This window comes from Hordeum vulgare, chromosome 5H (assembly GCF_904849725.1).
Source record: "Hordeum vulgare subsp. vulgare chromosome 5H, MorexV3_pseudomolecules_assembly, whole genome shotgun sequence".
In the NCBI taxonomy this organism is placed as follows: Eukaryota; Viridiplantae; Streptophyta; class Magnoliopsida; order Poales; family Poaceae; genus Hordeum; species Hordeum vulgare.
The window spans coordinates 95,423,309-95,438,347 of record NC_058522.1 but is presented as its reverse complement, the minus strand read 5'-3'; the positions used below and the strand labels follow the sequence as shown (position 1 = coordinate 95,438,347).

General features: G+C 41.0%; 1 protein-coding gene across 1 annotated transcript; it reads right to left on the bottom strand.

Moving 5' to 3' along the window:
• Positions 1-1,295: 1,295 nt before the first annotated feature.
• On the bottom strand, positions 1,296-3,003 carry LOC123400024 (60S ribosomal protein L8). Its single transcript, XM_045094417.1, has 2 exons — positions 2,498-3,003; positions 1,296-1,814 (listed from the first exon to the last, which is right to left on the bottom strand). The coding sequence occupies exons 1-2, from the start codon at positions 2,935-2,937 to the stop codon at positions 1,469-1,471; spliced, it is 786 nt and encodes a 261-aa protein (XP_044950352.1). The 5' UTR covers positions 2,938-3,003; the 3' UTR covers positions 1,296-1,468.
• Between the last annotated feature and the right edge of the window lie 12,036 nt (positions 3,004-15,039).

Genomic DNA, 15,039 nt, shown 5'->3' with positions numbered 1-15,039 from the left:
TCAACCATCGGACACCTCCTGGGATAAGGGGCTTCATGTAACTGTAATCCCTCCCTAGCGGAGCTCGTCTCACCGTCGTCGGCCCTATAATCACACTCGTGGTTGAAGCGATAAACAAAATCACCGACGACGATCAACAATCGTCTTGCCTGTGTACTTGTGTTACAGGAGCAAGCAGCGATTTAACTATCGTGTAGTGCGTGACGTGCTTTTGTGTATATATATGGCTGGCGGCCAATCTACTATGGAGGTTAGCTTTTCTACATTGTTGTGCACGTATTGCATATGCCTGCTTGGGGCGTGAACGAAGACCGTCAGCTTTGCTTCGTCGTTCCGTCGCATATTGGTCGCATATTGCCGAAATGTACAGGGCCAACAGATGGTGGGAGAGGAAAGGTTGGCCATGTCAGGGAAGGAACTTGAGTGATTGATAAATATTGAAGTACCAAAAATGCCCCTAGCTAGTAAATATACTACCAAAAACAGGTGTAGTATTCGCTCATCTGAACACTCCAAATGAACAGCCCATATTGAATTAATGTACCGTAAAAAATATTAGGAGACTTGGAACAACACCTAAGGAACCGGCCGTTCCTAAGCGTTGCAAGGAGAACAAACTCTTTCAACATGTGTAAGTGCAGTCGCGGATCCTGTGTGGGATGGAACTTTTCATCGTGCGCCAAACATCCTGGATCATGAATACGGGGCACAAACTTCAGCGAATTTAAGGTGAAGGTCCAATCTCGACAAACTCTGCAACCTCAAGGTTCAAAACAAACTTCACTCCCTCCTGATTCATACTAGCCGACCAGCATTTGTGTTCCTCCAAAACCAGCGTGTGCATCAGCTTTGCACCAGACAGGATCATGCTGAATTGCTGATTTACCCAGAACAACTCCAGATTCATACTAGCCGACCAGCTTCCTCCAAAACTAAAACCAGCGTATACATCAGCTTACCAGACAGGCTCATGCTGAATTGCTGATTGGCAGCAAATTCTAGCTCTTTGATACTCATGCTGAATTGCTGATTGGCAGCAAATTCTAGCTCTTTGATACTACCCCTCTACCTCGTGAGTTACTTCTCCGACTCAACGGTAACCGGTGAAACACTATGAAACGTAACTAATGTACTAAATCAATGTCTGTGAGAGGTAATGTCATGTCATATCTAGAGTAACGCACAAAAACAAACAATACTACTTTTGGAGATCAAGCAATAGAAGCTTAACTCAAACAAAAACACAACACAAAGAATAAGCACACTGGGCTAACTCAAGTAACCCAACAAACAAATATCCAAGCATAATCTCCTTTATGTGGACTGAAGAATCCAGACCACGGCGAAAACTGATAACAAACATCACCAGGTTACCAAAGTACCGAGCAAAAACGACAACCTTACTGCAATACATGTCCTTGACGGGTAATCTAGAGGCAGCAAACATAGATAAACAGCAATGATAACTCTAAGTGGCCTTGTCGGCCTTCGCAGCAGAGGCGGCAGCCTGGCCTCTAAGACGACCAGTCCTCCTGGCAGCAATGAGACCAACCTTCTGGCCGGGTGGTGCATCACGGCGAACAGTGGAAGCATGACCAATATGCTGGTGGTTACCTCCTCCGTGGGGATGCTCAACAGGGTTCATGGCCACACCACGCACCTTAGGCCAGGAGTTCCTCTTCACACGGTACTTGTGGTAGGCGTTACCAGCCTTCAGCATTGGCTTCTCAGTCCTGCCACCACCAGCAACCTGACCAATCATAGCACGGCAGCTGCTTGGGACGATCTTCTTAGCACCAGAGGGTAGCTTGATCCTGCATAAAGAGAACATGAGCAATGCATCTTAACATTTCTGCAACTGAAGAATTCATCAAAAGGATCAGGCCATCAGGCAACATAAACAAAGATACACCAATCATATATATTCCATTAACATGTAGGATCTTGTACTGACAAGAACTGATAATAGGAAATGGCCCTTGCATTTCTAAACGCTAGATCATGGGCATGTTAGGTCAATCAGAAACAAAAGCAGGATAACAAGAGATCACATATCACATGTCTCTGGTCCAAGGTATAGACTTCTTAGATGCATGCTCAGTTCTAGGAGAACAGAAGAGAAAGCATGCCATGTCCAGTTCTAGGATAACATATCAGAAGAGCATCATATCGCACCAGTTGCAGACTATACAATGAACAGAAGGCATCTCAAGGCTCAGGGACAGAATGTGTATCTAAGAATATGTCTCTGGCAATAAATTAACAAACATATGAAGAACGCACAATCTAAGGTTTCCATTATATAATCAATTAAAGAGAATATCAGAAGCAGTGAACGAGCATATATTCAGATCGCACTATGAGCCAGAGAAGCATTTAATCATTTCCTAACGGAAATCACATACAGCAATCAAATAGCAGTTACTAGCGGGAGAACGTCAGATCTAACCATAGCCTTGTACTTTAGAGAGACGGGTGGGAGGAGAAGGAAGAGTACCTTGAGGTGCCGTTGTCGGGGTTGTGGCTGATGACGATGGCGTAGTCACCGGAGGCCCTGGCGAAGACACCACGGTCGCCGACGTGGTGCTCGACGTTGCAGATGACGCCTCCCTCAGGCACGGACCGGAGGGGGAGGACGTTGCCTACGGAGAGCGTGGCGCGGCGTCCGCAGTAGACGAACTGGCCGGTGTACATACCCTCGGCGGCGACAAATAGCTCCTTCTGGTGCTTGTACCTGAACGGGTGGCGGAAGGTCACCTTGGCCAGCGGCGCACCACGTCCTGGGTCGTGGATGACATCGGTGACGACGCCCTTGAGGTACCCGTTGCGCTCGCCGAAGTCGAGCGACCTGAAGCGGGCGGGGCCCTTGCGGTGGTGGGTGTGGGACTTGAAGACGGAGCCCGCACCCTTACGCTGAGCGCGGATCACGCGACCCATCTCGTCGGCGGCAGCGGCGGAGTGGCGGCGGCGGTGAGGGGAATGGGTGGGCAGCTGGGCTAGGGTTCGAAGAGGAAGAAGAGGGAGCAATATATAGGGTGCGGCACGGGGTTTGTTGTTCGATTACCCTAGGGTGGACGGTCGGGATGGGGGATGGAGGCGCGTCTGGGCCGTTGGATTCGTTTAGGCAGGCAGTAGGACCGCAACGTCAGTGAAATAACTTAGCTGGGCCGTACTGTGAGGGACTGACGAAATGAGGAGTGGACTGGGCTGTCATGGGCCAGTTTGTTAGTATAGTGACAATGAGAGAAATAGGCTGGTAGTAGGCCGAGTTCTCTACTACCATTCTCGCTCCGCCTATTTGTCCCCATCAAACACCGAAGAGGGTTGTGGTGTCGGCAGCGGCCAGCGAACTAGAGCACGCCTTTTGTGTTATGGGTTGAAAAACATATATTTCTTTTTTATTATAAACACCATCCTATATATTAATTTAGAAAAATATTCTTGCCATCATTCATTAAAGCACACACCATCTAGACACTGCTAACAAAAACATCTTTAGAATGGTTATAAAAACTAAAATTCCCAATCTCATGTGTCACTATATTTGCATGTCGATTAGTCTCTAATAGCTTAAAACTTTGAAATAATTTAGTGATACTCAACGCTTCGAAGAACATAATGACTATAGTGGCATATAACATGCTAGTTGAAAATTGACGAACACGTTAGAAAGATGTTTCGTGGCAAGTGGTATAAACAAAAGAGTTGGGGAATTTCTTCAAGAACCCGTAGGAGATCTCGTGTCTAATGTAGTATGAAATTCTTTTGTTGCAATAATATTGGACAAAGTCGCCCTCCACCACACACCATTTGTTCATTTCATGGTATTAATCACTCTAAACCATCACTGCCTACACTTCTCCAATCATGACATATACCTTTGATGCACTTGGTAGTCGGAGTTGATGATTGGGGCTTGATCCTGACCACCTTGTGGTTCCTCCAATGATAACGTTGTCTCGGAGGAGGACCTCGGACAATTGCAAACCGAGCTTGCAACACTCGAAATTATCTCTAGATATTCTTCCTCCCTTCTTCTTGATACTTTGTGAATTAATTATTTTTCTTACTAGAGGATTCTAATTTTCTCCATATAAATGTTGATCGGGAGGGGATACATGCCATCAGCTGGATCGTAGCCTTGGTCATAAATGGCATTCACCAGGAAGTTGCATGTTGGAGCATCATCAATTGCGAGCGTAGCAAAAAGATGAGATCCTTGTAAGACATCGATGTCATCGTGAGAGTGGAGCAAGCCAAAGTAGTAATGTGAGATCCACAAGTCCTCAAGGCAACCACTCCCACATCAGTAGTTGGATCATGACAACGCACAATGAACTAGCCAAGCCATGCTACATGAAAATTCTTTCACCTCCAATGCATACAGCGAGTGCTCTCAAGCATCCCATGCAAGCCATGTTTTACTGATTATGTCCTCGTGTGGGATGCTCATATATATTGAGCTAACACTTTTATGCATTTTGGCCCATTCAAAGATACACATCAACCATATCTTTAGGAGTGCCATATATGATCACGTGAAGTGTTGCAGTCACCTTCTTGAAATAAGAAAAAACTAGTAGACCAACTACCTTCCTTCGTGATGTTTCATGAAATGCTTCAAAGTGTATAACATAAAGTGCTTCGAAGTAGCACTATTGCATTTCATTTTCACATATCATCATTCGGCCTTTGTCAATCCACTATGTTGTCCATTTTTGCCATGTGTTTTCAGAGATATGTAAATTTTCCATGGCAAATGATGTATAATTCATACCATTTTTCATACATTTCTCATGAATTAGATATCGTTTAGCTTCATATATCATGGAAAATCACTTTGCATTTTAGATATTGTTTTGCCATGGCAAATCATCATCAATTGACATGACAAATTTACAACCCTTTATAGCTACCTTTTTCGTGTAGTAAATAACTACCATGGCAAAAAATATGAATTTGCCATGATTTTTCATATAGCATGACAACTCAAGTAAACGAAGCATGGCAAAAGCATTTTAAAATGTCATGGCAAATTCCATTTCTTGGTATAAATGGCAACAAAATACTTCCTTTGATGCGACCATTGCAACTTTATTTTTGGATGGAGCTTGGCCAATGTAGTATACGGTCCTGACATTTTTAAATATATGAATACATTCATGGCAAAAAAATATACAAAGCATGGAAATCATAATTGCCATGACAAAAAAAATTAAATGCATATGCCAAGGAAAAATAATTCATTTATGTGTTTTTTACATACATAGTTTTTTTTAAATAATAAGATGGCAATTTAATTAAAAAAATGATGGCAAATTTGCAACACGAATGTGCCACATCAATTTTTGTTCTTAACTTTGTGTTTCAACTAATCATAATACTATGGCAACCTTATTACATATAACATGGCCAATTTAGTAATCAACCATAGAAAAATTAGCTAATGGACCACGACAATTTGCTTTCATCATTTTTATGGGTAGTTTTACTTTTCTTTGATTGACGACAACATTCTAGAGTAGTTGTCATGGTAACATTCTCGTGTAGTTACTGTGAAAAAATTCTACGGGTAGTTGTAGTAGATAGAATTTTCTATGAGTAGTTTACATGGCAAAATTTTGGAGTAGTTTCTATAGCATAATTCTAGATTAGTTGCCATGATAGAATTGGTATGATTTTTTTCTATGAATTATGTATATACACTAGCAATTTTTGAACAAAATTTTCCATGATAGCCTTTGTTCTACTAATATTTTTGATATGCCAAATTGTTATACATTTTTTCACACATCATCTTTTGGCCTTTGCGAAACCACCATGTTGTCTATTTTAACCATGTGTTTTTAGGGATATGTAAATTTGCCAGGGCAAGTGCAATTCATACTATTTCCATTCATTTATCATGAATTATACATCATGTAGCTTCATATACCATGGCAAATCATTGTGAATTTTACATACCATTTTGCCATGGCAGATCATCATCAATTGACATGAAAATTTTATAGTCCTTTATAGCTACCATCTTTCCGTTCAGTGAATATCTCCCATGGCAGAAAAATATATGAATTTGCCATGATTTTTTCATAGACCATGTCAACTTAAGTTAACAAAGCATGGCAAAAGCAGTTAAGGGGCATGCACAATTCTATTCTATTTTGTAGAAATGGCAACAAATCACTTTCTTTTATGCGACCATGACAACTTTATTTTTGCACGGAACATGGCAAATTTAGTATATGGTGATGACATTTTTTAAATATATGAATACATTAATAGTAATTTTCTTTATATAAAGCACGACAATTATAATTGCTATGCCATTTTTTCTAAATACACATGTCGTGGCAAAAAATTATTTCTGTGTTTTCTACGTACATGGCAAATTTAACATACTAACATGGAAATTTTAGTTCATAACTTTTTTGTTTCAACTGCTCATAATACTATGACAAACTTATTACATATAACATGGCAAATTTAGTAATTGGCCATGAAAAAAAAGGCAATTGGTGACATAATTTACTTTCATCATTTTTATGGGTGGTTTTACTTTTATTTGAATCATATCATTTTTTCATAAAACATACTATCTCCCTTTTGTTCTCTATCACGAAAAGATTATTTTTCCTTCATTTTTTGGACCATGGGTATTTTTTCCATAGCATGGTAAAGAACAACTAATTTTGTCATGGCAAACTTATTACATATGACATGGAAAATTTAGTAATGCACAATGGCAAATTTAGTTAATGGATCATGACAAATTTAGTAATAGACCATGGAAATTTTAGTTAATGGCTCACGGTAATTTTAGTAGTTGACCATGGCAAATTTAGTTTTTGGATCACAACATTTTCAGTTCTTGACCATGGCAAATTCAGTTTTTGGATCACGACATTTTTAGTTATTGACCATGGTAAAAATACCTTAACATAAAAAAATCATGCCATTGTAATTATCATGTGTTTGCCATAGCACTTTTCATAACATTGTTACCATGGCAGATGCATGGAATTACAATGGATATTAAAATAATTTGGCATGTAGTATGAGATAAACTTTAAAATACCATGGCAAATTAAAGAAATTAACATGTGTTTTGTCATGCCATTTTTTATAATGTTAGTCATAGCAATCTACCAGTTGCGACCTTTTACCATCATATCAATTTGATATATGCAAATGTGACTTGTTAGAAAAAATGCTAACATTTTTGCATTGATTTTTGATATTTTTTTCAAAACTTCCATGCTTTTTAGATGACAAACTCCAAGCATTCTTACCACGTCATTAGTCATGTCTTCTTTTGTAATAAGTTTTTTTCAATATTTTCCCATCATGTTTATTAACCACATGGCAAATCTTAAAGTTTTGACTCTCTACCTTTTTTCCATGGTAATTTTATCATGCATGATTTTTTAGGTATTTAAACAAGACGTCCGCAGATTGTTTTTGTATATATCATGGCAATTCTATTTGTAACACCCCATGGTAAACACTTGTTGTATGTAATCAATGTTAGTTTTCTATTTTGTGTACACTATTTTTGACAGTTTTTCACTTCTGTCGAATTATTTTTTATATAAACTGGATTGTGTTTGGCCAGGAGCTGTGAGCAAGCAGAAAAAGGTCCCGGCCCACTCAACCAAGCAATGCACGATAGTTCACTAGCAACGACGGCTTGTACTAAACATTTTCGTTCAGGAGTCTCGTTTGCTCATACCGAACAGAGTAAAATGTACTACATGTACTTCAACTTGCGCCGCGAGCTCTCTTTGGTCATTGTACTTCAAAATACGGTCACTTTGTATGATGAGATGTGATTATATGGTCACTATTCATGTATGCCAGTCGGTACGTCACCGGTTTGACCAGTCCACGAGCGCCAAGTAGGTGTGGGGGTGTCGGTGCTAAGGATCTCGAGTAGGGAGTTTCGAGCTGTGGATCTTGGATTAATGGGAAGAGAGAACACAAGGACAGTATTTACCCATGGTCGGCCCTCTTGAAAAGGTAAAACCCTACGTCCTGCTTGATTGTATTGAGTCGATCTACCACGAGATCAGATGAACTAAACCCTAGATGAGTTGGATGGTGGTTCTCTGTCCCACGAACTAAAACACTATGGTTTATATAGACACCAGGGGTTATATAGATACCAGGGGTACCTAGGGTTACACATGGTCGGTTACCATGAGGGAGTAAGCATGTCGATTCTGTCATCGTGACTTGGAGGACACACCAAGACACCAGAGGTTTCCTTTCTGAACACGGAGTCGTCTTATAGCTTGGCCTTCAAGTAATAATCATAAAGTGGCCCACCTGTTTGGCCCATAAGAGATAGGCCGGCGGCCTAAGGACCCCTTAGTCTCGGACCCCCTGAGTCGCCCCTGAACTAGCCTACAATGTCGGGGTCCATGATCCCCAGTAGTATCACGTGCCATAAGTCTCTGGCTTGCGGGGCAAGTTCTTCTCCCCTTCTATGTTCGTCCGATACTAGTTTGGTCATCAGTGACCTCCCAATTTCCGAACAGTATGTGTTACTTAGCCTCGAAGGCCAATCGCTCGAGTGTGAACAATACCTTCACCTGACAACTTTTTAGCAAAGGTCACGGCTGGTCACACACACTGACCAGTCATGAAAACTTGATTCGTGGTTCGAGGCAGTTCCTCTATTGGCGTGTGCCGTCAATATGGAGATCGTTCCCTATTGTTTAAGGGATATGATCAATGATTCGGGTTATCCCACACATGCATAACGAGCGATTATATTAGGAAGTGACGAGGTCTGTGGCGTAGTAAAGGGGCTCCTATGGCTGCCTACAAAAGGAAAAGAACCATCAAAGCCTCCATACGCTTCTGAGGTCCCCATTGTCGTTGCCTTGCCAATATCTTGAGCTCTAAGTGCCCAGATCCATTATGCCCTTGAATCTCCTGTGGCCATTCCCCTAGTTCGGCCATGGCCAGTTCTGGTTCCAAGGGCAAGTGGGAGGCCTCCAACGTCACCGACGACGATATCCAAGAGCTGAAGCTCGACGGCTATCTTCCGGTGGATGTCATCCACCGGCTCGAGAGGCAGGCCGGGTCATCCCCACGCTGAGGCAAGGCGAGAGGATGGTGTTCATCCCCCACTTCATTTGGGGGCTAGGCTTCCCGCTCCACCCCTTTGTTAGGGGTTTGATGTTCTTCTACAGGCTCGATTTTCATGATCCCGCCCCAAACTCCTTCTTGCATATTTCGGCCTTGATACGTCTCCAACGTATCTATAATTTTTTTATTGTTCCATGATGTTATATTATCATCTTAAGATACTTTTTGGGTCATAATGCATCAATTTATATTATTTTTGAGCATTAACCTATTAACACAGCGCCCAGTGATAGTTGTTGTTTTCTGTGTTTTTTTTTGTTTTTCAGGTTTTTAGTACCAAACGAAGTGCAATTGCCTTGAAACTTTTTATGATTTTATTTGAACCACAAGAAGACCTGGAATCTTCTAGAGGAGACGTGAAGCAACATGAGGAGCCTACAAGGGAACAGGGCGCAACCACGGGATGGTCGCGCCCTAATGCCTTGTCGCCTCCGTGTGGCTCCTCTTGCCTCGTTCTCTCGCCTATAAATTCCCAAATATTTCATAAACCCTAAAGATATCCACGAAACACTTTTTATGCCGCCACAAGTCTCTGTTCCACGGTGACCCCATCTGGAGCTCCGTTCTGGCACCCTTCTGTAGGGGGATCGATCACACAGAGCCTTTTCGTCAACCTTGGTGCCCCTCATGATGATGTGTGAGTAGTTCACCATAGACCTACGGGTCCGTAGTTAGTATCTATATGGCTATCTCTCTCTCTATTGATTTGCAATACAATGATCATCTTTATCTATCTGATGTAATTCTTTTGTATGTGTGTTTGTTGGGATCCGATGAATTGTGGGTTTATGTTTAGATTACTCATGAAAAGTATTTGAATTTTCTCTGAGTTTTATGATTCTTATTTGCATGATAATCATAGCTTCACAAATCTATCCGGTCAATTGAATTGCTTTGGCCAAGTAGTTTGATCTTTCTTCAGTGGTAGATGTGTGTTGTAGTGGGTTCAACCTGGCGAATTTCTATATCCCAGTGAGAGAAGGGGACAAGATGCGTCTTTGTGTTGCTGCTACTAAGGATAAAACGATGGGGTTTATTCATATTGCTTGAGTTTACTTTCTCTACGTCATGTCATTGTTCTCCATGCATTACTATGTTTTACTTAATACTCTAGATGCATGTTGGATAGCGGTCGATGAGTGGAGTAATAGTAATAGGTGCAGGTAGGAGTCGGCCTATTTGTTTATGGACGTGATTCCTATATGCACATGATCATTGTCGTGAATATCACATAACTATCCGCTTTTCTGTCAATTGCCCAACAATAATTTGCTCACCCACCGTATGCTATTTTTCATGAGATGACATTAGGGAGAGTTGTGGCCCCCGGGTCTATTCACAACACATTGATAAAATCTTCATTACCTTGCTATTATTTACTTGTTTTTATTTTATCTTTCTATCTACAATTATCTACACACCTCACTTGCTTGCAAATAATAGGACAAGAGGATTGACGACCCTCTTGCCTGCGTTGGGTGCAATTTTTTTGTTCTTTTGTGTGCAGCCGCTCAAGACGGTTGTGGTTGATATTCGTATTGGTTCGATAAACCTTGGTTTCATAACTGAGGAAAATATGCACGCACTTTGTGTTGCGATAACTCGTTCCTCTTCACGGAAAACCCAACGCATATCATGAGTATCATGAAGGATTTATGGCGCCGTTGCCGGGGAATGTCATCACCAACTACCAAGTAACTCCACACAAAATTTCATTCACCTTTTCCTATTTTTATTTGCTGGTACATTCAGTTTGTCTCATAAAAAATAAAAATACAAAAATATTTATCTTTGCTTGCTTAGCTTGTCACTAGATTGCATCTTCGCTCCCTAGTTTGCTTGTCTTGGTTGTTACTTTGTTGGCTCGGTCACCATGCATCAAGATAGATTTCACACCATCTCTTATATCAAAGGATGTCCAAAATAGAAGGTTCCATGAAGACCTTCATGACTTTGCAATCTGAGCACAATAAATTCTTTGCTTCTGAGGTAAAGGAACATTCAACTTTGTTAGATGCTATAAGTAAACAACTTGATGAAATTAATAAAGAAGTGTCTAGCCTCCAATCACAAGTTGCTCTCACTGAATAGTTATTAGGAAAATCATAAGTAACCCACTCTAGTAAATAGGATGCCTACTAAACCGGAATATTTCCCCTATTACAAATAATGGTGAAGATCTTAAAACGATCGGTACTTATCCTATTGTATAATTTTTTACTTCTCTCAATGTTAATGATAAAGGGACAGAAGATGAGTCAACTTTGTGAAGAAGCATCCCGTTTGCTTGGTGGGTGATGATTTTAATGCTAAAATTGAAAAAGTGGGTTTGGAGAGGTCAAAACTGTAACTAGTGACCTGCCCGGTATTTTGGATTACAAGGACTTTAGTTATGATAATTTCTATTTAGTATAATGTATTTCCTTGCTGCAATCCATTATTAGCTCACCCAATGCTTATGAACAAAACAAAGCTTTTACTCAACATATAGCGGAAGCTATGGTGAAAGCTTATGATGAGAAACTTGAGCTTTAAGTTTCTATTCCTAGAAAGTTGCATGGTGAGTGGGAACCTACTATAAAAATTAAGATAAATGAATATGAATTCAATGTTTTATGTGACCTTGGTGCTAGTGTTTCAACTATACCTAAAACTTTATGTGATGTGTTTGGTCTCACTAGTATTGAAGAATGTTCCCTAAACTTGCATCTCGCGGATTCTACCATAAAAAAACCTTGGATGGAATAAGTGATGTGCTGATAATTGCAAATAAAAATTATGTGCGTGTAGATTTCATTGTGCTTGATATTGATTGCAACCCTTCTTGTCCTATTATACTTGGAAGAGGGAAATATAAGGTTCCAATTTCCATTAAAGAAAGGAATGGAACACTTCCCTGTAAAGAGACTTAAGCCACCATATGAATCAATTATGACAGCCACTTATGGGTTGAGTGTCAAAGATGACAACACTTGAAACTATGCAATATGCCTGGCTAGGGGCGTAAAACAATAGCTCTTGTTGGGAGGCAACCCAATGGTTATCTTATTTTTTGCTTATCATTTTCTGTCAGTGCATGATAACATGATTATTGCCTCTATGATGATTGTGTTTTTATGTTTTAATTAGTGTTTATGCCAAGTAAAACCTTTGGGATGATTTGCATGATGAGTAGAATTAATACCGTGCAAAAACAAAAACTTTGACATCGAGTGCAGAATTTCCCTGATTTTACTAGAACATCTTTTTAAGCTGAATTTTTTACACACTATTGCTATACAAACTCCTGAGGTCTTCCTAATTGTTCAGACTTTTCGAAGTTACAAAAGTATAGGTTCATTACAGACTTATACAGATTGTTCACTTTTAGTCAGATTCTATTTTTGCATGTGTAGTTTGCTTGTTTTGATGATGCTATGGATTATATTGGGGGGTATAATCCATGGAGGAGTTAATATACAGTACCTATGCTAAAATAAAGTAAGAATCAGTTTGTAACAACACCTGAAAGTATTTTATATGTTGCTTATACTAACAGATCTCACAAACTTTTGTTGAGTTTTATGCGATTGAAGTTTTCAAGTTTTGGGTATTGTCCCGATGGACAAAGGATTGAGGAGTAGCAAAAGCCTAATCTTGTGGATTCCCAATTGAAAGTACGTGGATGTCGCCTAGAGGGGGGGCGAATAGGCGCTTTAAAATAATTGCGGTTTAGGCTTGAACAAATGCGGAATAAAACTAACGTTTAATTTTTCAAGTACAAAACATAAAACACTAGGCTCACCTATGTGCACCAACAACTTTTGTTAAGCAAGATAAACAACTAAGTGATAGCAATATATAACAAGAAACAATATGGATTTCACAAAGTAAAGTGCATACATAAAGGGTTAGGGTAAGAGATAACCGAGGCACGCGGAGACGACAATGTATCCCGAAGTTCACACCCTTGCGAATGCTAATATGTGTTTGGAGCGGTGTGGAGGCACAATGCTCCCCAAGACGCCACTAAGGCCACCGTAATCTCCTCATGCCCTCGCACAATGCAAGATGTCGTGATTACACTAAGGGACCCTTGAGGGCGGTCACCGAACCCGTACAAACAAGGTTGGGGCAATATCCACAACTTAATTGGAGGCTCCCAACAACACCACGAAGCTTCACCACAATGGCATATGGCTTCGAGGTGACCACAAATGCTCGGGGCAATCTCGACAACTTAATTGGAGACCCCAACGCTTGCCCGAAGCTTTACACCACAATGATTGAGCTCCGAGGCACCACCAAGCTTCTAGGACGCCAAAGCATCCACGAAGAACAAACTCTAGGGTACCAAGTACCAAAGGGTAATAAGCTTCTCAACTTCTCACTTCCACGTATCACCGTGGCGAACTCAAACTAATGCAACTAATGCAATGGTAAGAACACACGAAGTGGTCAAGTTCCTCACACTCAAGTCCCTCCACAACAACAAAAGCTATGGAGAAATATGAGAGGAAGAACAAGGAGCTCACAAAGAACTCCAATATCAAGATCCAATGGGTTCCCCTCACATAGAAGAGAAAGTGATTGATGGAGATGTGGATCTAGATCTCCTCTCTCTTTTGCCTGAAGAACTAGAAAGAATCATTGGAGGGATTGAGAGTTAGCAAGCTCTAAGAAGGTCAACAATGGGGGAAGAACACGAGCTCAATGGATGGATAAGATCCAATGGGGAAGAAGACCCCCTTTATATAGTGGGGGAAAGAATCTGCTCGTTGCCCCCATTTTCACACCGAGCACAACGGTACTACCCCTGCGCGAGGAGCGGTACTACCGCTGCTAGGAGCGGTACTACTGCACCGTAGATCCAAACGCCACAGAAGTAAAAAATTACTTCCGTGCCTACCTGCGCTGAGGCCGCGGTTGTGCAAAAGTCCGACTACCGCCAGAGAGCGGTAGTAAAAAACTACTACCACTCGCACCCGCGGTACTACGCTCGCCACTGAAACTACCATAACTTTCGCATAGATCTCCGAATCGAGCAAACCCAAGCTTGTTGGATTCAGGACGACAAGAGCTATCCAAATCTTAAGAACATGCAGTTATGAAAATGCCAATGATACAGACATGTGAGACCTCTATGAATGAAGAACCGACAAAAACTTCGAACATCGAAAACATCATAGAAGATGCATATGGACTCCGTTTTTGATGAACTCGAGCTTGTCATGAAGATGACCATAAGCTCTAAAACTCACAAAGAGAAACACCAAACAATAACCAAGAAATATGATGCAATGATGCAAATGGTTTGAGCCCTCAACGAACAATACGATCAAGCTACTCACTTGAGAGCCCCCCTTGACATTACGGCAATATATCCTAAAATAGAAAAACCCATGAAGGGAAAACCTATACCTTGCACCTAGTCCTCTTGAGCTAGATGACGATGATCTTGGCTTCCTCAAGATGGACCACCTTTCTTGATTGCCTTGGTTTGATGAAGACCAGTTGGTTGCTCCCCCATACTCACTATGGGTGAGCCACTCTTCAACACATCTTCACAAGTCCATTGCCACCGCAATGGAAGGCAAGCTTCATGCATGATATCTTCGTGATGCTCGACTTGAGCTTGCACACCACAATCTTGATGACGATCACCACTTGATGTCATCCTTCATAGGTTGAATGAGATATCCCTCTTGACTAAAACCCATGGAAACACACCTAACCCCACACAGAACTCTCAGGAAGACCATGGGTTAGTACACAAAAGCGTAATGGACAATGCTTACCATACCTGGGATTACTTGATCCCTCTCGGTACTTCTTGTACACTTTGTGTGTTGATCATATTGATTTACTCTTTGTCTTAATCTTGATCAACCTTGTGTCTTTATGATA